Source organism: Balaenoptera borealis, assembly GCF_965194805.1.
Source record: "Balaenoptera borealis genome assembly, chromosome: 4".
Classification (NCBI taxonomy): domain Eukaryota; kingdom Metazoa; phylum Chordata; class Mammalia; order Artiodactyla; family Balaenopteridae; genus Balaenoptera; species Balaenoptera borealis.
Window position 1 is genome coordinate 64,623,259 of NC_138861.1, and position 27,038 is coordinate 64,650,296.

Consider the following 27,038-nt stretch of genomic DNA (forward strand, 5'->3'; position numbering starts at 1 on the left):
CATGTAGATAGTAATTAAAGTTATGGGTTGATAGGTCCCTCAGAGAAGGTACATAGAGTGAGAAGATGAAGCTGGGACCCTGGGGAAATGCCAGGATCTTAAGGATGACTAGAAGAGTAGTGGGCAGAGCCAGAGAGGATGGTTTTGGAAACTCGTGATAAATTTAAAAGGTTTGGTACATGTATCTATAAACTGAAGAGCTGCATAGTTTATGAATTTAACTTGAAAACAAATATAGCCTGTGAGGGACTTCCCTGGCAGTCCAGTGGTTGAGACTTTGCCTTCCAGTGTAGGGGGTGCAGGTTCGATCCCTGGTCGGGGAGCTAAGATCCCACATGCCTCGGGGCCAAAAAAACCAAAACATAAAACAGAAGCAATATTGTAACAAATTCAATAAAGACTTTAAAAATGGTCCACATCAAAAAAAATCTTTAAAAAAAGAAAACAAATATAGCCTATGAGATTGGGGTGTGTATGTGTTTACATGTAAAATATAAATCATGTTGGTATTTTAGTGAGCCAAATAAACATTATACTAACTTTAGGTTATCATTTAATCCTTTAGGTCCTTTTTCTAGCAATTCTTCAGTAAGAAGTGAATTGTCATCGTATCATAACAGTAGACAAAAACCTGCTGAAAAAACAAACCAATCATCTCAGAATACTGGGAAAAAAACTATTCCATTTAAAAGGCAGAAGAGAGCTAATGAAGGCAGCTCAAGAGCACAGAAGGTTTTAAATGCTAAATATTCCGGTTGTTCCCAGAATGAGCCATTGGAAAGCGGTGAGGCAGACCCAGCTGAGAAGAAAAACCTTAATCCTTCTGGGTAATAATGTCTCTTATGTGTACAATGTAGTTATTTTTGTTTGGCATTTAAGAATTTGTCTATGTTATTTAATCATGTATATAGAGGCAATGTTAGCATAAACGAGTCTGCAGTCTGACAGACCTGCTAGTAAATCCACACTCTGCCATTAGCTGGGTGACACCTCAGGCAAAATAGTACTCTGAATGTTTCCTCATATTAAAATGGGAAATAATATATAGCACATGGGGTGTGAGTGATAAATTTAATAAGGTAAACATTATTGTCGCCTAACAATCCCTTCCTTTTTTAAAATTGTGATAAAAACATATAACATAAAATTTATCATCTTAATCATTTTTAAGTGTATCGTTTGAGTTGCTTTCTTTTAAATGAGGTTAATATAATTACAATAATCAGGAATACATCTTAATTCTTTTCCCCATGAGATGATAATAGTTAACATATTTTAGTGCTTACTATGTATGAAGTATTCACTAGATGCTTTCAATGAATTCTCATCAGTCCTGACAACCTACTGAGGTAAGTATTGTTCTTAGGCATTTTTGCCTTTTGATAGAGCATTCACTCATTCATTCATTAAAAAAATACTTAATACATATTTGTGAGAAACTGCAGGTGGTGGGGATGTATTGAAATAAATGATAGAGTGCTCTAAAATATATTAGTGTATGTCATTATAGTGCATACTATCTAAACAGTTCATTGAGTAGTGAACTTCCCCCCACTGATTTGTAATGCCCTCTCTGTCTTATATCAGACTTCCATATTTATATTAGCTTGTTCCTTAATATCATTTGGTTTTCATTAAGAATCTTAAGAGGTCGATAGGACAGGTGTTAGCTCTATTTTTACATATGAAGAAGGTACACTTAGGTTAAATAAATAGTGTGTCATTGGATATGTAGGTCTTTTATTAGTCTAACTGTTTTTACTTGAATGTATTAATAATAATAAATCACTGTTTTATTAAACAAAGCAGATAAGCCTTAGCTATGGGTTGAGAGAAATACTAAGGTATAAAAATTGAGTTTTTATGTTGAGTTTCTGAATTTGAGCTAGTACCCCTAAAACAAATCTTATGCACAGTGAGAAGGAGTTAGTCTAATGAGAAATATTCCAAGTTGATAGTTGCTACAGTATCTGCTTAAGAAAGCCTGTTGGGTATCTGGATTCATAGAAAGGAAGATCTTTGAGACATTTGTTTAGTTAACCTGTATAGTCATTAAGCTACTTACTATAAATAAAAGATCAAATATGTAATTATTTTGGTATTCTACTTGCCATAAGGTGGGAAGATAAATCTTTGTGGTTACTCAGTGGCTCTCATGGAAACCTCAAAGATAATTTCGATTTAAAAAGCATGTTAACAGTATTATTGTTCTGTATTTAGGAAAGGCAAAAAAAAGAGACATTATTACATTAAAATATGAATATGTCTAATTTGTCTAAGGAGTCTTCCTGATTAGAAATATTACGTGGAAAAAAATATTACGTGAACTTCTCCTTTATACAAGTAACAGATATTAAAATTTTAACTTGTCTAAAGTGATATTTTTTGCTTCTTATAACCTAGTAACCATGGTCATTAATTAAACTACAAGCTAACACCCTTATTCCCCTCTTAAAGCGTTTAGAAAAGAAAAAAATCTTAAAGAGCTAGTGCATTTAAAGTATAAGAAGCAATTACCCTCTAGAAATCTTTGAATTTCTCTCATTTTAAATTTGTATAAGCACTTAATTTTTATATTATTTCTATAAGCCATTTGGAACAGAAGTTTACTACATTAGATTTTTTAACAGCTTTATTGAGGTATAACTCATATACAGTTCACTCATGACATGTATAGAATTCTTTGGTTTTTATTGTATTCACAGATAGTGCAAACCGTCAAAATAGTCAGTTTTAGAACATTTTCATCATTAGGGTCCTTTAGCTATCATCTCCCTGTTCCCCTCCACAGCAACTCTAAGGAACCACTAACCTACTTTCTGTCTACAGATTTCTCTATCCTGGACTTTCATATGAGTGAAATCATATAGTACGAGGTTTTTTGCATTGACTTCTTTCAGTTTGTGTATTTTCAAGTTTTATCCATGTTGTACCATGTATCAGTAAATCATCCCTTTTTATGATTGAGTGCTATTTCATTCTGTTACATTATGTTTTGTTTATCATTCATCCATTGCCGGACATTTGGGTTGTTTCTACCTTTTGGCTATTATGAATAATGCTGGTATAAACATTTGTGTACAAATGGAATTGCTGAGTCATATGGTAACTTTACATTAATCCTTTGAGGAGCTGCAAGACTGTTTTCCAAAGCATCTGCACCATTTTATATTCCTACCAGCAGTGTTTAAGGCTTCCAATGTGTCCACATCCTTGCCAACATTTGTTATTATCTGATTTTTTGATTCTAGCCATCCTAGTTGGTATGAAATGGCATCTCGTGGTTTTTATTTTCATTTCTTTGAAGACTAATGATGTTGAGCATCTTTTCATGTGCTTATTGGCCATTTGCCAATCTTTAGAGAAAGATTTACTCAGATCCTTTGCCTGATTTTTTTGGGATTGTCTTTTTCTTTAATTGAATTGTATGAGGTTTTAATATATTCTAGATACAAGTCTCATCAAATAAATGATATTTGGTAATCTTCTCTCTCATTCTTTGGATTGTCTCACTTTCTTGATGGTGTCCTTTGAAGCACAAAAGTTTTTAATTTTGATAAAGTCCCATTGATCTGTTTTGTCCACTGTTGCTTGTACTTTTGGTGTCATATCTGAGAATCCTTTGCCCAATCCAAGTTCATGAAGATTTACTCCTATGTTTTTTTCCTAGGAGTTTTGTAGTTTTAGCTCTTAAATTTAATTCTTTGATCCATTTTGAGTTAATTTTTGTATATGCTGTGAAAAGTCCAACTTCATTCTTTTGCATGTGACTATCCAGTTTTCCCATAACTGTTTGTTGAATGGTCTTAGCACCATTTTTGAAAATCAGCTGACCATAGATGTATAAGCTTATTTCTGGATTCTCAGTTTTATTCTGTTGTCTATATATCAGTTGTTGTTCTAGAACCACACTGTCTTGATTACCATTGCTTAGAGGTAAGTTTTGAAGTCAGGAAGTGTGATTTTTCTTTTTCAGGAATATTTTGGCTATTCTAAGTCCCTTGCAATTCCATATAAGTTTTAGAATTAGTATGTCAATTTCTGCAAAGCTGTCAGTTAGAATTCTGAAGTGGATTGCATTGAATCTATTGGTTTGAGGAATATTTCCATCTTAACAGTGTCTATTGATCCATGAACAGGGGTGTTTGTCCTATTATTTAGATCTTTAATTTCTCTCAACAGTATTTTCAGAATATGTTTTACACTTCTTTTGTTAAGTTAATTCCTAAGTATCCCTTTTGATGCTGTTGTGAATGGAATTGCTTTTTAAATTTTTTCGATTGATCATTGCAAATGTATAGACATACGATTGATCTTTGTATTTTGATCTTTATCCTGCAATCTTGTTGAACTCATGTATTTGTAGGACTTTCTAAGTACAAGATCATGTCATTTGTGAATAGTGATAGTTTTATTTCTCCCTTTCCAATCTGGATGCTTTTTCTTTCTTTTTCTTGCACTATTGCCCTGGCTGAAATCTTTAGTACTATGCTAAGTAGAAGTGACAATAGCAGACTTCCTTGTCTTGTTCTTAATTTTAGGGGGAAAGCATCGAGTCTTTTCACCATTCAGTATGTTATTATTAGCTGTGGGTTTTTCATAGATGTCCTTTTATCAGGTTGAGAAAGTTCCTTTTTATTCCTAGTTTGTTGAGTGTTTTTGTAGTGAAAAGATGTGTTTTGTCAAATGCTTTTTTTTTGTTTGTTTTTGCATCTATTGAGGTGATCATGTGATACATTTTTTTTGTTGTTGATAAAATGTTGCTAGTTTTTTTGAGGGTTTTTTGTTTTGTTTTGGGTTTTTTTTTTTGGCTGTAGTTTTCTCGTGATGTCTTTGTCTAGTTTTGTTATCAGAGTAACACTGACTTCATAAAATGAGTTGGGAAGTGCTCTTTTCTTTTTTGGAAGAGTTTGTGAAGCATTCGTATTCAGTCTTTGAATGACGGTAGAATTCAGTGGTGAAACCATCTGGGCCTGGGCTTTTCTTTCTGGGTAGTTTTTTGATTACTGATTTATTCTCGTTGTAAGTCTTTTGAAATTGTTTATTTTTCTCTTGAATCAGTTTTGGTAATTTGTGTGTTCTAGGAATTTGTCCATTCCATCTAGGTTATCTAATTTGTTGGCATACAGTTGTTTATAATATTCGCTAATAATCCTTTTTTTTTTCTTTTGACTCTGATGGTAGGACCTAGAGGGAGACTAGAAACTCCAGAAATAAACTATCAAAGAATACTAAGAAGTTTGGATGCTCTTTAGTTATGTTGCAAACATAACATTTTTTTTTCACAAATGATAAGAATAGGCTGGTAGACTGAGTCAAGAAACAAATTAAAACATAGGACTTGTAAGATGTGAGAGTGGAGAGAGAATTATGCAGTCTAGAAATAATGTATCTTGTTTGCATATATTTGGGGTAAGCTAGTTAGCTGGCAGCTACCATAGAGATGAGCCTAGGTCCCTCTGAGCACTCTGCTGTTCCTTAGTAGGCTGAGTAGAGGTATCATATAAAACAATTTCAGTTGTTTGTGGATTTTCAACAAAAACTGTGATAGATTTAACTGTGTAGTATACATCATAAGCTGCCTGTAGGTAATGTCTCCCAGTGCCCTCCTATCATCATGTCTATCTTAGTTAGGCCAGGTCTGTACCATTTCTTTTATCAGAATTTTTCAAATTAGAGCTCTTGGTAGGTTCTAAAGACAAATTTCCTTCCTGGACTAGTTGTAAGTTTTATTAGGACCTGAACAAGGTTATCTGATATTTGTTATAGCCAATGTTATATTGTCTACCCACCTTATGTAATGTTTCTAGAAGAAATATTTTTTGAAGAAATGTAAACAATTACAAACTTTTCATTTTCATAGAGGTACAGGAAGCTCAAAGAATCAAGATAGTATGGCTGTACAGAATGTTCATCAAAAGTCTCAGATCAGTGGATATACATGCAAGACACCAGCAGAGTCAAACTTGGATTCTAGAGAGCCTGGGACTTCAGTTTTGGAAGGAAGGTATGCATGTGTTCTAAGGATAATAGGATTTACTCACTGTATTTGTTACCAATTGCCGTGTAACAAATTACTCTCAAAGCTTAATTTTAATTTTGTTAGTGCCTTGCAAACATTATTTCACAGTTTCTGTGGGTAGAAATCTGGGAGAGAATTAGCTGGCTAGTTCTGGCTCAGGGAATCTCATGAGGTATAGCAGTCAAGATATCTGTCTGGTTCGCAGTCCTTTGAAGGCTTGACTAGAACTTGGAGGATCCACTTATAAGGTAGCTGGAGGCCACAGTTTCTTGTCATGTTGCTCTCCCCATAGGGGTATTCAGTATGGTAGCTAGCTGGCTTCCCACAAAGCAGGTGATCCAAGAGAAAGTGTGACTATGATGGAGGCCATAGTGTCTTTTGATGACATAGTCTTTGAAGTATTCCACTTTATTCTGTTCACTAGAAACAAGTCACTAAGTCCATACCACACTCAGAATAGGGGAGTTAGAATTAGCCTGTACCTTTTGAAAGGGGCATCATCTAAGAATTTGTGGATATAAGTTTAAAGAGAGCATACTCAGTGAGCAAACCAAATTAACCTAGTCTCATAATATCTGAAGTCATACACCCTTTTTCAAAATGAAGGAATGGTAAATTATAGCAGATTCTCAGACTTTGAAGGGATGGCTAGGATTTCTTTACTCTTTGGGAACGTGTGACCACTAGGCCTGTCTTGGGCTCATAATAGGAGGAAGAGGATCTAGGACTGGGATAAACTGAATCATCTCTGAACAATTTCTGAACTATATTTTAAATTGCTTGTTTTTGCCTGTAGTTTTAAAAAAAATTAAGATAAGCTGATTTATTTCTAATTTTATTTCTTATGATTTGATTTTTATTAAAGAGTGTTATTTGAGTTGACTTAAATTTGTAACTCTGATTCATGAGTTAGTTTAAAAGGTTATAAAATTCAGTGTTATCATGTTTGACAAGTCAAATGTGGGATTAAATTGTAGATTTTTTGTTTTATGCAGCAAATAAGTATACTATTAATATTTTGTAAGAAAAAAACTTTTGGCAGTTTTAGGATAAAAATGACCATTAAGGTAGATATATTAGATATAAATGCACAAATTTTGTGGTTTATCTTTTTTTCTTAAGTGGACCTTCTAGGCTCAAGAATTATTTAACGTCTGAAATGAGTAATTCAGATGTGGATGATAATGAAGTTCAGGAAAGTTCGAGTAAGTTATGATTTATTTTCTACTGTCTTGATTTTTATAGTGTTATGCATGTGGAGTAAGGTGTGCAATGTTTTATTTAAATTATCACCAGTGACATTTTTGTGGCAAATATGTATTGAGTACCTACCCTTAAGAGCCTTACTTTATGGTTAGAGATTTCTAAGACCTTATACCTGGGTGAGAGAGGGAGGGAGGGAGAAGAGAGAGAGGGAGAAAGAATGAGAGAGATGAATGACCGTCCTTTCTTTGAAGTAGGGCATAATAATATAATTGGCACTTAAGACACATACTGCAGTATTTTAAAGCTGATAAGGGTATAAATGAAGCAAGATTAGACCTATATTGATGATTACTGACGCTAAGTGTTGAAGTTTTTAAAATGCCTCTTAATAGAGTTTTATAATTTTTTATGTCCCTGAAGAATGTGCTTGAAATATAATCTCTTATACTGTTTTTTTCTTCCCTAATTCACTAATTCTTTTTCCATTTAAATAGTTTCTTCCCCTTGTGTTTAGATTTACTTTATTATTTTTTTCCTCTAAGTGGAATGCTTTTTATATTTATTTTTCTGCTTTTTATTTGGTAAAGAAAAAGCTGAATTTTCTGGAGTATAGTTTTAGTTTAAAATTAAAGGTTTTTTCTTTTCAATAGAGTGTTCTTATTGTTGTACACTCTGAATTATATTGGTGATTTTTCTTTGACCCAGGTGTTATTTAAAAGAGTACATTAGTCAAGAGTTTGGTCTCCAGAGTCAGGAACCTGGGATTGAATCTAGCTTTACCACTTATTAGCTATGTTATCTTGAGTAAGAAATTTCAGTGTTCTTAGCTTCAACTTCCTTATTTGTAAACTGGCGATATCAATTCTAATTGCATAGATTGATACAAAGATGAATACACATTCTTTGCTTAGTTTTAATACCCGGTGTATGTTAGTTATGCACTGTTGGCTGTTATCCTAAGAAGTTGTGTTTTGTTTTGTTCTTTTGTTAATAATTTATAGTTTCATTTCATTGTTCTTGATAACTTTGCCCTGTATTATTAATTCTTTGAATTTTCTTTGTGTTCTAGAGTATGCTTAGAACACATAAAATTCATGGAAGAATTTTATAATTCTTCCATGGATGCTTGAAAAAGAGAATATTACTTTTTGTGTACAGATGTGGATTAAAAATATATATACACTCATTTTGTTAATGTAAGTGGGTATATGTTTTTAATATACTTTGAATATTTATGAAATTCTTAAATATTTATGGAATATTATGGAATACTTACTGTGCATTCTTCTAAGGGAAAAAGATATCAAAACTTGTGGTTTGTTGGATGTTGAGAGTAGAAAAATAAAGCAGGGATTTTTAGAGTGGGAAATGGGAGTTACATTTTTAGGTAGATGGGCAGAAAAGGTCTTACTGAAGAAGTGATAATTTGAGCAAAGATATGAGAGAGGTGAGAAATCAAATCATGCAGCTGTATGGGGAAATAGTGCCTCATGCAGAGGGAAGATAAGGGCAAAGGTTTTGATCAAGAAACACCAAGGAGACTGGGAAGGCTGGAGTTGAGGAAGAGAGGGAGAGGGTAGTAGGAGATGATGTCACAGAGCTAACAAGAATGAAAGATCATATAGGATGTTAAAGGCTACTATAAGGATTTCGGGCTTTACTGAGAGAGATGGGAAGCCATTGGAGGATTTTGAGCAGAGGAGAGACATGACTAACCTATAAACAGAATCATTGTGGCTGCTGTAGAATACACATTAGGGGTGGACTGGTAAGTTTGAAGGGGGCAGGTGTAAGGTTGGAAGCAGGGAGACCAGTTGGCGAGACATTAGTAATCCCTTTGTGAGGTGGTAGCTTGGACTAGGGGGTTAGCAGCGGAAGGTGGAGAGCAGTAGTAGGATTTTGTGTTTTTTTGTTGGTAGAGTCAACATGATTTCCTGATGGATGGGATGTAGGGTGTAAAAGAAAGTGAGGTGTCAAGGATAATGGACTTTAAAGTTTTTGGCCTGAGCACCTGGAAGAATGGCGTTGTCATTTCTTGATTTGGAGACTACTAGAGAAGGGCAGATTTGGGGGAAAAGAACAGAATCTTAGATTTGGACATTCTGTGTTTCATATTATTCTTATCCTTTGTATCCTTATCGTTTGTGAGGTCTGTTAAGGACTGCCAGAGTTGAAGTAAAGTGTTTGCTTTGCAGTGGTCTGTCTCTCCTATTTCCTGCAGTCTTTACTATGTACATTTCAGCGCTCTTACTGAGCATGTAAGTTTGCATATGAAATGTACCTGTTTTGGTCAAATTTACCTTCTTGATCATGTTACAACGCTTTTACTTTGTAGTCTTTTTTTGTCTAATATTAACATTGTGACTCCCTGCTTTCTTTTGGTTTGTTGTTGTTTCTTATATTTCTTTTCTTCCTTTTACTTAACCTTTTTTTACCAAACTAAAGCAGAGTGGCTTCAAACAGCATGATTGAATTTTTATTTTTGATTTGCTCTGTCAGTATTTTTTTCCTTTAATAAATGTTTAACAGATATGCTTTGTTACTTCTTTGTAAAGTTGTTAGATAGTCTCACATATGCTAGCAAGGACTCAGGAACTTTCTTTTTTATCACAATGAACAACTAGTCAAATAGTAAAAGTCTTTTGAGTCACAATCTTTTTTTCCTTTAAACTATTTGGCTATTGCTCTTTTATCTCATGGTAGCTAATGCTTATGAGTAGATATTGTAAGCCAGCCTTACTTCTTTTTTCCTTTGTAAATAACCTGTTTCTTCCATTTTCATGCTTATTAGGCTTTGTTAGTCTTTGAAATTCTGGAGTTGTCTCTGTGTTTTGCTTTGTTTTGTTTTGTTTTATACTTTTCTGGGAAATAATTTTAAATTTACTCAAATACCATATCCCCTTCATCCAGTTTCCAGAATTGTCAACATTTTACAATATTTGTTTCATTTCCCTCCCTGCCGTCTCTACATAAATGTTTATACATGTTTGTTAGTCTTTTTTTTGGACTGTTCGAGTGGAAGTCGCATACATATTATTATGTGTGAGTATGTGCAGACATGATGCAAGACAAGAACATAATCACTCTTCATCCATCCATGTCAGGAAATCAGCATTAATATAACACTAGTCTTCCTTCACTGACTCCATGCAGATTTCACCAGCAGTTCCATCAGTGTTCCTTTTTCTCTCTGGTTCAGGATCCAATCTAGGATCATGGATTGTGTTTGGGTCTCATGTCCCTTCAGTTTCCTTCAGTAAGGAATAGTTCTTTAGTCTTCTTCTAACTTTCCTGACCTTGACACTTTTTTAAAGAGTACAAGCTTTTCATTCTTTAGAATGACCTTCAACCTGGGTGTCTCTAATATTGCCTCATGATCAGATGCGAGCCATGCATATTTGACAGAAATACTACAGAAATGATGCTGTGTTCTTTGTGCATCACATTAGGAGGCACACAGTGCTGACTCATCTTCTACTAGTGATTTTATTTATTTAATTTTAAAATAAATTTATTTTATTTATTTATTTTTGGCTGTGTTGGGTCTTCGTTGCTGCGTGCTAGCTTTCTCTAGTTGCAGCGAGTGGAAGCTACTCTTCATTGCGGTGTGCAGGCTTCTCATTGCGGTGGCTTCTCTTGTTTCAGAGCACGGGCTCTAGGTGTGCGGGCTTCAGTAGCTGTGGCACACGGGCTTAGTTGCCCCGCGGCATGTGGGATCTTCCCAGACCAGGGCTCGAACCAACCAGTGTCCCCTGCATTGGCAGGTGGATTCTTAACCACTGTGTCACCAGGGAAGCCCCTCTGCTAGTGATTTTAATCTTCATCACCTGTTCAAGTTATTGTCTGCAAGGTTTCTCCACTCAGGGTTTTTCTCTTTGGTAATTGATAAGTATTTTGTGGAACGATATCCTATTTTAATAACTTGTTCCTTTTCAAACCTCTGCACCAATATTAGCATCTTTTGAATATTCCCACCTGAATCCACTAATGGTGGTACCAAATTACTACTTTCTATTTCCCTAATTTCTTCTCTATTAATTAGTTGGCATTCTATAAGAAATAGTTTTACTTACTCCTTCCCCATTTATTTATTCATTATTCATTTATCTATATTATTATGGACTACTACTGGGTTCCTATTTTATTCACTGGGTTATAATCTTTATCATTTATTCTGGTACTCAAATTGTGCCAGATTTGGCCAGGAGGAGATATCCTTTCAACGGGTTCCTGAGACCTTTTGTTATGTTTCTGTCATTTTTTGAATACTGTCTTATTTTTTGGCAGAAGATGTTCTAGGCTCCTTCCCCTGCCCCTACTCTGGAATCAGTTATTTCTCCAAAGGAACCTAGTGGAGGGATGACATTTAGAAACTTAGATCCGGGTGCTTGGTGTACTCATTGTTACTGGGATATCACTGCTTTTAGGTTCTCTCAGTGGGCTGAGATAGGAAATAGATAAACACACACATACATATATATGTGCACTGTACATACACAAGCATCTGTATCTTCTTTCTGTATTTATTCAGACATCCCTTGCTTTATTGCTCTTTGCTTTAATGTGTGTCACAGATTTTGCATTTTTTACAAATTGAAGTTTTGTGGCAGGCAGCCCTGATCAAACAAGTCACTTGGCACCATTTTCCAATGGCATTTGCTCACTTAGTATCTCTGTGTCACATTTTGGTAATTCACACAATATTTCATTATTATTATATTATGGTAATCTGTGATCAGTGATCTTTGTTACTATTGTAAAAAAAAAAATTACGACTTGCAGAAGGCACAGATGATATGTAACATTTTTTAGCAATAAAGTATTTAAGATACATTGATTTTTAGGCATAATGCTTTTACACACTTAATAGACTATAGTGTAAACATAACTTTTATATGTATTGGGAAACAAAAATATTCATGTGACTCACTTTATTGCCAAACTTGTTTTATTGCAGTGGTCTGGAACCAAACTCTCAATATCTCTGAGCTGTGTCTGTATTTAGAAACCATGAGTTCACATCGGTACCTCCAACTCCAGTCCAACATGTTTGACTTTCCCTTTTCCATTTTAATAAACCCTTTCTCAAGGATAGTGAGAAGCCTGGCTCCCATTATCCTCAGTATATTTACTCATTTGCTTTGTTCCTTCTCTCGGCTCAAACAGTTCCCTCCAGAGCCCACTGCTATAGGAAAATTTCCAAGAACGACTAGCCCTCTACTTGTTACAGTGGGAAGTACAAGGGAAATTGTACTTTTTTTTGTTTTTGGAATAGCTTTATTGGGATGTACTTCACGTACCATAAAATTAACCAATTTATAGTATATAATTCAGTAGTTTATAATTATCACCACAGTAAACTTTAGAATACTTTCATGACCCCAAAAAAGAAACCTTCTACTCTTTAGCTGAGAATGTAATGAAAACTTAGACCTGCTTTTCAGGAAATGTATATTACACACAAAATTGTATCAAAAATCTAAGGTGGTTCATGGATATTAAGTGTTCTAGTTTCATATTGCTGCATAACTTACCATCCCAAACTTAGTGGCTTAATACAACAGTCGATTTATCTCTTATGGTTCTGTGGGTTGACTTAGCTTATTAGCTGGGCAGTTCTCATTTTGGCTTTCTCATGCATTTGTAGTTAGATGCAAGCCGCTGGGGCTGGAGTCTTTTGAAATATCAGCTGGACTGGAAATCCACGGTGACTTATTTACTCATATATTTGGTACCCTGCCAGGGTGGCTGAAATAATTGGGGGCTGGCCAGGCATCTCTTTTCCTCCACATGGCCTTTCCACTTGGTTATCTTGGGTTTCCTCACAGCATGGCAGTCTTGGGGTAATCAGTCTTCATAATGATGGCTGTCTTTCCTCAGAATGAAGTTCCAAGAGATCCAGGTGGCACCTGCATGTCTTCTGAGGAATTAGCTTTCAAAGTCCCAGAATGTCATTTCTGCGCATTCCATTAGTCAAGCAACTCACTAAGGCCAGTGGTGATTCAAGGAGAAGGCAATTAAACTTTGCCTCTTGATAAAGAACAGCGTTTGTGCATAGGAAGGGAAAGAATTGATGGTTGCTATGTTTAGATGCTATTTATCACACTAAAGTTGAGAACCCTTGACTTAATTGTCACACTGCTAAGTAAATTCAGTACAGTTGCACTATTTACAACTTTAAGAATCATAGATTACATTATCAACACAGTAATTATTCATGATCACACCTTGCATTTTTATCCACCAGTGGCTTATTTCACTTAAAGTTCACAAGCAGTAGAAAACCTGTTTGTTTTTTGTTACTTGTAACTGTTATCGTCTTCAGTTATACGCACTGTAGCAAAATCTAGAGACGTATTATACTGTTTTTCACTAGCCTTCATTTCTCAGCAGTGAAAAGCAAAGGGAGTAATAAAATGTATTGTCAGGTTGACATGAATGGATAAAGAAGATGTGGCACATGTATACAATGGAATATTACTCAGCCATAAAAAGAAACGAAATTGAGTTATTTGTGGTGAGGTGGATGGACCTAGAGTCTGTCCTACAGAGTGAAGTAAGTCAGAAAGAGAGAAACAAATACCGTATGCTAACACATATATATTGAATCTAAAAAAAAAAAATGGTTCTGATAAACCTAGGGGCAGGACAGGAATAAAGACACAGACTTAGAGAATGGACTTGAGGACATAGGGAGGGAGAAGGGTAAGCTGGGACAAAGTGAGAGAGTAACATTGACATATATATACTACGAAATGTAAAATAGATAGCTAGTGAGAAGCAGCTGCATAGCACAGCGAGATCAGCTCAGTGCTTTGTGACCACCTAGATGGGTGGGATAAGGAGGGTGGGAGGCAGACACAAGAGGGAGGGGATATGGGGATATATGTATGCATATAGCTGACTCACTTTGTTATATAGCAGAAACTAACACAACATTGTAAAGCAATTATACTCCAATAAAGATGTTATAAAAAAAAAAAGGAGTATGCATCCAAGTAAAGAACTATTATTTTCTAAGAAAAAAAAATGTATTGTCAGGTTGAATTTTATTTTAAAATATTTATACTGAAGTTGACCGAGTAACACACTTTAACTCAACATGAAATTAGCGGCCATTGCTCATGATATTGCTTCTGCAATTTGCAGATGATTCAAGAGTAAAAAGGTCTAACTCAACACCAGAGAACAAGGTGCATCACAAATTAGGTAAGATTACTTTTCTCTTAATATTTTCATGTTATAAAACCTTTATTTCTAAATATAACTTAATTTTTTCTCAGGCAGGGGGAAAATACTATTTGGATTAATTGTTAGAGAAAGTAAAACCTGTATTTAGTTTTCATGAATTTCATGGTAAATCATCACAGGCCACTGAGTTTCTTTATTGTCCATTTATGAAGCCTGTAATCCTCTCACTCATTGCTCTATAGTAGGGAGCTGATAAGCTAAGAAGCTAGGGTAGAGAATTCTATAAAATGTAACTGCTAGGTAGATGGCATCCCTGACAACTTCTCCCGTTTTTTCCAGTTCACACCTAAACAAAGCAGTAACTAGGATAAGTAAGCTGGGAGCTAAGGAACCCACGGAGTGGCTCACATGAGGATTAAAACTATGGTTTTCAAAGAGATGTTTGCCGGTCAAGATTCATGGGACCTCTCACCTTTGTGGAACTGGAGTGACTTTTTATTTCTCTCCCTATACTTGAGGCTTCTACACTTGTACCTGAAGAGAACCTGTAGGAATGAAGCTTTTTCTAATTGCTTCAACCAAAACCTCACATCTTGTCAGTTAGTACTTTGTAGACCCATGTGAAGAGAGACTGCTATACTTCTTGGTGCTTAATGCTTGTCTTGGAGTGGAATATGCCTAGAGTCAGAGTAGGCAAAGAGAAATAAAAGTGTCCCTGAGCAGGGGCTCCAGAAACCCAAGAGAGGAAAATCAAGAATTATGCCTAGCAACAGTAGGCAGCTTCTGGTGTGCTAGAACCGTTGTAGTAGATGGATAACAATTTTAACAATGAAGGAAATATGAGTACTGTCAGAGATCTAGTTATATCATAGAAGGCTTTCTGGTTGCTAAAGCATAATTTTTCAGTTTAAAAAGTCAGTACATGAACTGAAAGTAAAGATAGTTTCTGTTGAGAGCTGAATTAGTAGCTGGTATTGACATTGAAGAAATTCATCAGAACAGAAATATAAAAAAAGATGGAAACGATGAAGAAAAAAATACACAGTGGAAATAACATGGAGACAGCAGATAAAACATGCAAATAACAGGATTTCCAGAAAAAAGAAACAGATGGAGGAATGAAAACAGTTAAAGAAAGTACTAGTTAAAACTTCCCTGGAGTAAAGATAGGCTTGATCTGCAATTTGAGAAAGTTTACCAACTGCCAGAGAGAATTAATGAAAAAGATACATCTCTAGACATAAGTGAATAAAATTCCTGAATTTCAAGGATAGAGGAAAGCTTCCAGACAGAAAAGTTACATATAAAGGAGAAAAAACAAAAAACAAAACCTGACTACCACAACTCATGTATGTAACTCTGGAAGAATAAAATAATATATATAGCCTACCTTCAGAAATGTATTACAGAGGCGAGCGTGGTCAAGATGGCATACTAGGAGCATGTGGAATTCATGTCTCCTCACAACTAGGGCACCTACCAAGCACCGGTGGGGGACTACGGACACCTAAGGGGACAGGATGAACCCCCAGCAACTGGTTCTTCCGATTATAGTTTTATTTTTCCTGATATATTTTTTATCTTTCTAATTTTATTTTGTTTTTTATTCTTTGATACTGTACTGCTCCTTTTTTCTTTCTTTCTTTCTTTTTTTTTTTATATGCACCAGGAAGCTTGTGGGATCTTGGTCATCAGGCCAGAGGTCATGCCCGAGCTCCTGTGGTGGGAGCTGCGAGTCAAAATCGCTGGACTAACAGAGAACCTCAGCCCCCACGGAATATCAGTTGGAGTGAGGCATCCCAGAGGTCCTCATCTCAGCACCAAGACCTGGCTCTATCCAACTGCCTGCAAACTCTAGTGCTGGATGTCTCAGGCCAAACAACCAGTAAGACAGGAATACAGCCCCACCCATCGAAAAAAAAAAATGACAAAAAAGTATGTTACAGATGTAGGAGCAAGGTAAAAACCCACCAAACCAAACAAATGAAGAGGAAATAGGCAGTCTACCTGAAAAAGAATTCAGAGTAATGATAGTAAAGATGATCTAAAATCTTGGAAACAGAATGGAGAAAATACAAGAAACATTTAACAAGGATCTAGAAGAACTAAAGAGCAAACAAACAGTGACGAACAACACAATTACTGAAATTAAAAATACTGTAGAAGGAATCAGTAGCAGAATAACTGAGACAGAAAAACAGACAAGTGAGCTAGAAGATAAAATGGTGGAAATAACTGTCAGGGAGCATAATAAAGAAAAAAGAATGAAAAGAATTGAGGACAGTCTCAGAGACCTCTGGGACAACATTAAACACACCAACATTCAAATTATAGGGGTCCCAGAAGAAGAAGAGAAAAAGAAAGGGTCTGAGAAAATATTTGAAGAGACTATAGTTGTAAACTTCCCTAACATGAGAAAGGAAATAGTCAATCAAGTCCAGGAAGCACAGAGAGTACCATACAGGATAAACCCAAAGAGAAACACGCCAAGACACATATTAATCAAACTCTCAAAAATTAAATACAAAGAAAAAGTATTAAAAGCAACAAGGGAAAAGCAGCAAATAACATACAAGGGAATCCCCATAAAGTTAACAGTTGATCTTTCAGCAGAAACTCTGCAAGCCAGAAGGGAGTGGCACGACATATTTAAAGTGATGAAAGGGAAAAACCTACAACCAAGATTACTCTACCCAGCAAGGATCTAATTCAGATTCAATGGAGAAATTAAAACCTTTACAGCTAAGCAAAAGTTATGAGAATTCAGCACCACCAAACCAGCTTTACAACAAATGCTAAAGGAACTTCTCTAGGCAGGAAACACAAGAGAAGGAAAAGACCTACAAAAACAAACCCACAACAATTAAGAAAATGGTCATAGGAACATACATATCAATAATTACCTTAAATGTAAATGGATTAAGTGCTCCCACCAAAAGACACAGACTGGCTGAATGGATACAAAAACAATACCCATATATATGCTGTCTACAAGAGACCCACTTCAGACCTATGGACACATACAGACAAAGTGAGGGGATGGAAAAAGATATTCCATGCAAATGGAAATCAAAAGAAAGCTGGAGTAGCAATTCTCATATCAAAATAGACTTCAAAATAAAGACTATTACAGGAGACAAAGAAGGATACTACAGAATGATCAAGGCATCAATCCAAGAAGAAGATAAAACAGTTGTAACTATATATGCACCCAACATAGGAGCTCCTCAATACATAAGGCAAATGCTAACAGCCATAAAAGGGGAAATTGACAGTAACACAATCATAGTAGGGGACTTTAACACCCCACTTTCACCAATGGACAGATCATCCAAAATGAAAATAAATAAGGAAACAGAAGCTTTAAATGACACAATAAACAAGATGGACTTAATTGATATTTATAGGACATTCCATCCAAAAACAACAGAATACACTTTCTTCTCAAGTGCTCATGGAACATTCTCCAGGATAGACCATATGTTGGGTCACAAATCAAGCCTTGGTAAATTTAAGAAAATTGAAATTGTATCAAGTATCTTTTCTCATCACAAGGCTGTGAGACTAGATATCATTTACAGGAAAAAAACTGTAAAATACAAACACATGGAGGCTAAACAATACGGTAAATAACCAAGAGGTCACTGAAGAAATCAAAGAGGAAATCAAAAAATACCTAGAAACAAATGACAATGGAAACACGACGACCCAAAACCTGTGGGATGCAGTAAAAGCAGTTCTACGAGGGAAGTTTATAGCAATACAATCCTACCTCAAGAAACAAGAAAAATCTCAAACAACCTAACCTTACACCTAAAGCAATTAGAGAAAGAAGGACAAAAAAACCCAAAGTTAGCAGAAGGAAAGAAATCATAAAGATCAGATCAGAAATAAATGAAAAAGAAATGAAGGAACCAATAGCAAAGATCAATAAAACTAAAAACTGGTTCTTTGAGAAGATAAACAAAATTGATAAACCATTAGCCAGACTTACGAAGAAAAAAGGGAGAAGACTCAAATCAACAGAATTAGGAATGAAAACGGAGAGGTAACAGCTGACACTGCAGAAATACAAAGGATCGTGAGAGATTACTACAAGCAACTCTATGCCAATAAAATGGACAACCTGGAAGAAATGGACACATTCTTAGAAAAGTACAACCTTCCGAAACTGAACCAGGAAGAAATAGAAAATATAAACAGACCAATCACAAGCACTGAAATTGAAACTGTGATTAACAGTCTTCCAATAAACAGCCCAGGACCAGATGGATTCACAGGCAAATTATATCAATCATTTAGATAAGAGCTAACACCCATCCTTCTCAAACTCTTCCAAAATATAGCAGAGGGAGGAATACTCCCAAACTCATTCTACGAAGCTACCATCACCCTGATGCCAAAACCAAAAATGCCACAAAAAAAGAAAACTACAGGCCAATATCTCTGATGAACATAGATGCAAAGATCCTCAACAAAATACTAGCAAACAGAATCCAAGAGCACATTAAAAGGATCATACACCGTGCTCAAGTGGGGTTTACCCCAGGAATGCAAGGATTCTTCAATATACGCAAATCAATCAATGTGATACACCATATTAACAAACTGAATGATAAAAGCATGTGATCATCTCAATAGATGAAGAAAAAGCTTTTGACAAAATTAAACACCCATTTGTGCAAAAACTCTCCGGAAAGTAGGCATAGAGGGAACCTACCTCAACGTAATAAAAGCTATATATGACAAATCCACAGCCAACATCATTCTCAATGGTGAAAAACTGAAAACATGTCCTCTAAGATCAGGAAAAAGACAAGGTTGCCCACTCTCACCACTATTATTCAACATAGTTTTGTAAGCTTTAGCCACAGCCATCAGAGAAGAAAAAGAAAAGGAATCCAAAGCGGAAAAGAAGTAGTAAAACTGTCACTGTTTGCAGATGATATGATACTATACATAGAGAATCCTAAAGATGCTACCAGAAAACTGCTAGAGCTAATCAATGAATTTGGTAGAGTAGCAAGATACAAAATTAATGCACAGAAATCTCCTGTTTTCCTAAACACTGATGATGAAAAATCTGAAAGAGAAGTTAAGGAAACACTCCAATTTACCATTGCAACAAAAAGAATAAAATACCTAGGAATAAACCTACCTAAAGATACAAAAGACCTGTATGCAGAAAAATATAAGACATTAATGAAAGAAATTAAAGATGATACAAACACATGGAGAGATATATCATGTTCTTGGGTCGGAAGAATCAACGTTGTGAAAATGACTATACTACCCAAAGCAGTCTACAGATTGAGTGCAATCCCTGTGAAACTACCAATGGCATTTTTCACAGAACCAGAACAAAATATTTCACAATTTGTATGGAAACACAAAAGACCCCAAATAGCCAGAGCAATCTTGAGAAAGGAAAACGGAGCTGGAGGAATCAGGCTCCCGGACTTCAGACTGCACTACAAAGGTACAGTAATCAAGGCAGTATGGTACTGGCACAAAAACAGAAATATAGATCAGTGGAACAGGATAGAAAGCCCAGAGGTAAAGCCATGCACATATGGTCACCTTATCTTTGATAAAGGAGGCAAGAATATACAGTGGAGAAAAGACAGCCTCTTCAATAAGTGGTGCTGGGAAAACTGGACAGCTACATGTAAAAGAATGATATTAGAACACTCCCTAACACCATACACAAAAATAAACTCAAAATGGATTACAGGCCTAAATGTAAGGCCAGACACTGTAAAACTCTTAGAGGAAAACATAGGCAGAACATTCCATGACAAAAATCACAGCAAGATCCTTTTTGACCCACCTCCTAGAGTAAAGGGAATGAAAAGAAAAATAAACAATTGGACCTAATGAAACTTAAAAGCTTTTGCACAGCAAAGGAAACCATAAACCAGACGAAAAGACAATCCTAAGAATGGGAGAAAATATTTGCAAACGAAGCAACTGACAAATGATTAATCTCCAAAATATACAAGCAGCTCATGCAGCTCAATATCAACAAAAAACCCAGTCCAAAAATGGGCAGAAGACCTAAATGGATATTTCTCCAAATAAGATATACAGATTGCCAACAAACACGTGGAAAGATGCCCAACATCACTAATCATTAGAGAAATGTAAATCAAAACTACAATGAGATATCATCTCACACCAGTCAGAATGGCCATCATCACAAAATCTACAAACATAAAATGCTGGAGAGGGTGTGGAGAAAAGGGAACCCTCTTGCACCGTTGGTGGGAGTATAAATTGATACAGCCACTATTGTGAACAGAATGGAGGTTCCTTAAAAAACTAAAAATAGAACTACCATATGACCCAGCAATCCCACTAGTGGTCACATACCTGAGAAAACCACAATTCAAAAAGAGTCATGTACCACAGTGTTCATTGCTGCACTATTTACAATAGCCAGGATATGGAAGCAACCTAAGTGTCCATCAAGAGATGAACGGATAAAGATGTGGCATATATATATATATATATATATATATATATATATATATATATATATATATACACACACACACAATGGAATATTACTCAGCCATAAAAAGAAATGAAATTGAGTTATTTGTAGTGAGGTGGATGGACTTAGAGTCTGTCATACAGAGTGAAGTAAGTCAGAAAGAGAAAAACAAATACCGTATGCTAACACATATATTGAATCTAAAAAAAATATGATTCTGATGAACCTAGGGGCAGGACAGGAATATTGACGCAGACGTAGAGAATGGACTTGAGGACATGGGGAGGGAGAAGGGTAAGCTGGGACGAAGTGAGAGAGTAACATTGACATATATACACTACGAAATGTAAAATAGATAGCTAGTGGGAAGCAGCTGCATAGCACAGCGAGATCAGCTCAGTGCTTTTTGACCACATTGATGGGTGGGATAGGGAGGGTGGGAGGGAGGCGCAAGAGGGAGGGGATATGGGGATATATGTATACGTATAGCTAATTCACCTTGTTATACAGTAGGTACTAACACAACATTGTAAAGCAGTTATACTCCAATAAAGATGGTAAAAAAAAAATGTATTAAAATCCTTTGTTTTAACTAGCCAGGATATCTTTCTTTCTGATAACTGACTTTATTTTGCAGATAATGCAAGATTAAGTTTAGCATCCTCTGTAAAATATCCATGTAAGGTAATCTAACCAAGTATCATATAAGTCAGAACTGAGTTCAAAGAGAGGAAACAGTGCTGAGGAATGATTCTCAATATATGTGGTTAAATTTAAACAATGTATGTTTGTTTTCTGTTGCTGTGTACCAGATTACTACAAATTTAGTTGTTTAGACAACACACATTATTATCCCTTGGTTTCCGTGGGTCAGGAGCTCAGGCACAAATTAGCTGGGTCCTCTGTTCAAGGGTTTCACAGGCTGCAGTTGAAAGTCTCAGCCTGGGCCATGGTCTTACCGGAGGCTCTAGGTCCTGTTAACCACCACAAGCTCATGTAGTTGTTAGCAGAATTCAGTTCCTTGGAATTGTAGGACTGAGGTACATGTTTTCTTGGTGGCTGTGAGCCATGGGCCACTACTCTTGACTTCTAGGGGTCACCTGCAGTTCCTTGTCGCATGACCCTTTTCGTAGACCCTTAACAGTATGGCAGCTTGCTTATCCAAAGTGAGCAAGGAAGAATTTTTCTCTCCTTCTGCTAGATAGTGTCTTATATGTATAATCATGATGTAATCACAGAAGTGACTTCCCATTGCTTTTGCCATATTCTGTTGAGTGTGTCATAGGTTCCACATGTATCCTAGGGAAGGGGATTATATAAAGGTGTGTCTCATTGCTCACACCTTAGGATGTGTCTACTACTTAGTGCTAATATGATTGGGGATTTATAAGTACTAAGTAAGGATTTTTGCAATGATAGCTTGAAATCCACACTATCTTAACAAAACTTGGTGTGGTGGGGAGGAGAGTAGGAGTGGAAGAGAGGTAATAAAAGTAGTCTAAAAGTTTCATTTTACTAAATGAGAAAAAGGAGAAGATAACATCTTGGTAGGGGATATAGTTTTTAATATAATGATGGAGAAATGAGTATGACTGTTGAGTGTCAGGAATGGGAAGGTAACCAATGTTAGAGTGAAAAAGCACAGTAAACTTTGAAATGACCAAGGTTTGGGGTGTGGGGGAAGAAATGGTATTCTGACTAAACCAGTGAGAATGAGAGAAAAAAGGAATCACTGATGTAAAATAACCTGTAAATATAAAGTAAAATGGAAGAAATAAATAGATGTATATTACTTGTTATACTAAATAAGTGTGAATGGATTGAATTCCTCTAGTAAGATACAGACTATCAGATTTGGTTAAACAATACAAACTTACCTATGTGTTTATAAGAAACACTTAAAACAGGTTTTAAAATAGAAGATTATCAAAGAATTAAGTAGGCTAATATAAACAGAAAGAAAATAGTAGTGTATTTTTAATATTAGGTGAGTTGAAATTTAAGGTTAAAAGTGCAGAACAGGATGAAGGACTTGTAATAATAAAATTAGCACTTTATGAAGAAGATAGAAAAATCATAAACTATTATGTACCAAACAACCTAGCAACTAAAATGTATAAAGGAAAAAAACTAAGAAAAAGCAAGGAGATTTTAATTTAAACAATAGAGTTAGACTGGGAGATTTTGTTAAACCACTTTCAGAATTGGACAACTCCAGCAAACCAGAAGTAAGTAAGAACATAGGAAGTTGATTATGTAGCCAACAAACTTAGTATATAGAACTTTGCATTGTTCAGATAAAATGAGTAGATATGTGTGTATACACACAAACACATGTATACATAACCACCCCTGATTTATAAATTTCCTATTGTGGAGCATTTAGGTGGTTTTCAATTTGCTTTTTGCTTTTTCTTGTCTGTTTCTATTATGAACAGTACTGCCATGAATGTTCTTAACACCTGTATCTTTGCCCATTTTTGTGAATATTTTGCAAACTCATTTTCTAAAAATGAAATTTCTACGTCAAAGAGTATTACAATTATAGGTATTGTCAAATTGTCATCAATCAGTTTACATTTCCATCTACAATATATGAGAATTCCAGTGTACCTTTAACATCATTAACCATGAATGTTACCATGTTTTTAAATCTTTTCCAATCTAGTAGCTTGGCATTTCTTTAATAGCACAAATATGTCTTAAAATTTGTTTTTCTAGTGTTTTGTCTAGAAGCATTTGTGTTCTAGAAAGTAATATCAATCTTTTCATTGCAGAGTATCATCCAACTAAACATATATGTGCATTTTTTGTCTGATGTCTTTTTACAGTATTGCCCTCCAACACACCAAATGTTCGCAGGACCGTGAGAACACGATCAAAACCTTTGGAATACTGGCGAGGGGAGCGAATAGATTATCAAGGAAGGCCATCTGGTAAAATTTATGCTTTAGTGTCTCAAAATAATAATAATGATAATTGCTACAATTTATTTAGGTACATTACGTGCCAAGTACTGTCTTATGTATTTACATACATTACCTTATTTAATCATCATCCTCCAAAAATGTGACAAGAATAGATTCAAGTCCAGATTTCTCTGATTACTATAGAGATGCTGATTTGTTTTCTTTTTGGTAGCAATTTGAGGTGAGCATGTGGCTTGATAGAGTGTTATTATTTTTATACTACCTAGCAAGGTTTTTAATTGCATAAAATGAAGCATTAGATCAGAACATGAGAAAATTATAACTGTCAAAAATTAAGTATTCCCCATTATTATTCTCATTCCGTTTTCTTATATTTTTCTACAAAAATTGTAGAGGGTGGGAAAGAAAGTATAGTGAGTGTTATCTTAAAGTTATTTCCTTTCTTTTGATGTATATTTCTGAGTCAAAGGACTAAACTGATGTGGATTACTATAAATAGTTCATTGCTGATCTTTGTGTTCTTTGTTTTTTACGCTTCCACTGATGACTTGATTTCAAGCAACAGAGATCATTCAGTCATGTTTCATAGTGCTTCTAGATTTAGGACAGTTAGAGACATAAGTGAAATTGGTTGCTATTTGTGTTGTTTGAATTTTTAACTGTAGAGTGTGGTAAAACTAATATTTTTTGGTACTTTGAAAGGAAATGTGCTGTATTTAATGAGTTTTGTTTCAAGATTTTCACTTTGCCAGGTATGATAATTTACCTTTTTTTTTTTTTTTTTGGTTAAATTTCAGGAGGATTTGTGATTGGTGGAATACTGTCCCCAGACAAAGTATCATCTAAAAGGAAAGCAAAAGGAAACTTGGGAAGAGTCAATACAATAGTTAACAGGAAAAGGATCTGTCTTGATAATGATGAAAGAAGTATGAACTTATTCCTTATTTTAAATAACAGTGCTTTGAGAAGTAGCTCTTTGCAAATTTTGAAATATATCTCTAAAAGCTTCAGATATACTACTACTTCAGGGTGAATTATCTTTTTAACGTCCCCTTTTTTTTCAGATTTTGAAAGTAAACTAATTTTATTCTTTTAAAAAAATCATTAATAGCAGAGTGTAAAACATTTCCACCTGAGTAAATTGCCCTGTCAAATGAAGCTTATCTTTTCCATGCTCGAATTATGGTTAAAATAAACATTTTAAAGAATTCTTTTTAAAGGGTATTATATACTTCAGCTCTCTTAGAGAATATGCAAAACACCATTTAACTTCTTGATGATGCAAGAGTTCAAAAGTTGTCAGAAAATAGGATGTTTGCCTCTGTGGTAAATCATTGTGATTTTTGAATTTTTGGTTATCAAAGTGGTCATTGATAAACAGGAAAAAAGATATGCCTCTGGCAGTTTTCCTTTACAACTTGTCCATAGCTCTATTTCATACTAGATTTTTTTTTAATGGAAAAGAATTTTAACTAAGTAGTTAGTATTTCAGTGGTATTTCTTTTACAGAGAATAAATTCATGGTAAATCTGAATACACCTCTGGGAGATCCTTTGCAGCCAACGAGGGTAAAGGACCCAGAAACACGAGAGATTATTCTTATGGGTAAGATCAGGGTTGATATTGAGAATACTTATTTTAACAACTAGTAAGGACAAACTGTTTGAAGTCTGGCTTGTCTGCTTTCCCTTTCTCTCCCCAGATCTTTCAGAGCCAAAGTCTAGTAGAGAGTCTAATTCAAATAAGCAGCCTGTATGAGGACTACACTAGGGGAATTGATGGCAGACAACCTCCAGGGTACATACAGTACCATGCATTTGTCCTCTGTGATACAAGTGCTACCATCAGGAGTGTTGCCTCCACCAATAGGGTCCAGGCCTTCTTTGACCAGGAGGACACAAGCAGACAGGGGCTGTTCATGGGGAACTGTAGCAAGTTAACTGGCAGACTCCCGGATACACTCTTACTGTGAGACCAGATGGGGATTGTGGCAGGATTTAGACAGCCTTTGGTGCTGTGAGATGCCAATATTGGTATCTGGGGCATAAAACCTTTCTGGAGATGACTAGCAAGGGCATCAGTCAGCCAAACAAATGCCACGCTGAACCTTAAGGCTGGTACAGGGTCCTAGAAGCCTCCTCCTGTACTTAACAGGCATTAAACATTTAGTGTCTAGGACAACATGGGAGGTCCCAAGGGATGGGCTATAGAGTGGTGGGGTTAAGTAGGGGACACTCAGCTATTTACCAACCAGGGAGTATATACATACAGGAAATATTTAAATGTTTTAACAACTGTTATGACTGTACCAGTGAGTACTTGGGACTATTTATCCCAAGTGAGAGGACAGATATCTCAAACCAGAGAGGCAGTATTTACACTTAAAATTTTGACTGTGGCATAGGTTCCATTTGATATCTTAAGTAGCAGAGTTATTTCTATATTCCAGATTGTTTATTTGGCAACAGAGGTAGAAGCACAGAGAATTTTGTTTAGTGAAGTGTCTTAACTAAAAACATTGCTATACTGTATCAGGTTAAAAAAGTTGTGAGTGTTGTCAAGAATTCATCACTTTTTGTTTCTTGAGCCTATGTATTTTCTATATCCTGTAGTCTGTGGGAGTACAGTCAGAAGCTGATGATAGAAAAATGTATTAATTATAGGTCTGGAAAAGGTTGTAAGTAAAAGGGAAATTAAAAAGTGATATAGTAATTTGTGAGCTACAGTTAGAACTCCGGTTACTTAGAGGATTTACCTGATAAATAAAAATCTTGTTATTTAATAATCAGTCAAGCAAGCACAAAGGAATTTATTGACATGATGATGATACATTTGTATTGTGGCTATGTTAAACTTTTTAAAGGTAGGAATCCTTTCTTGTCTCTTAGCTGATTTTGTTTTCTGTCTGAGCTATTATGGGAAAAATAGTAATACTACCATTGTTATTATTAATAGCCAAGACTTACCTAATGCTTACTTTGTGCCAGTGTTTTAAATACTTTACACACTTTAAGTCATTTGATATTCACAACTCTAACATAGTTGAAGTATTATTATCCCATTTTATAGAAAAGAAAATGTAGGCACAAATAGAGAGGATAAGCAACTTGGCTATGGTCACACAGCTTGTAAGACAGAGATAGGATCTGACCTGTGGCATTCTAGCTCCAGAGTCAGTGATATTAATCACATC

General features: G+C 35.4%; 1 protein-coding gene across 5 annotated transcripts in view; it reads left to right on the forward strand.

Moving 5' to 3' along the window:
- The window catches only part of CENPC (centromere protein C), a 90,019-nt gene that overhangs the window by 55,883 nt on the left and 7,098 nt on the right, over nt 1–27,038 (forward strand). For 3 of the 5 annotated variants that reach the window (XM_082390129.1, XM_082390133.1, XM_082390132.1), the window contains exons 10-16: nt 566–827; nt 5,864–6,007; nt 7,145–7,227; nt 14,378–14,437; nt 23,747–23,851; nt 24,643–24,771; nt 25,355–25,450. In XM_082390129.1, coding sequence (XP_082246255.1) covers nt 566–827; nt 5,864–6,007; nt 7,145–7,227; nt 14,378–14,437; nt 23,747–23,851; nt 24,643–24,771; nt 25,355–25,450 — 879 coding nt within the window. The remainder of the gene's footprint in view (nt 1–565; nt 828–5,863; nt 6,008–7,144; nt 7,228–14,377; nt 14,438–23,746; nt 23,852–24,642; nt 24,772–25,354; nt 25,451–27,038) is intronic. The other 2 variants (XM_082390131.1, XM_082390130.1) reach the window with 2 other exon arrangements.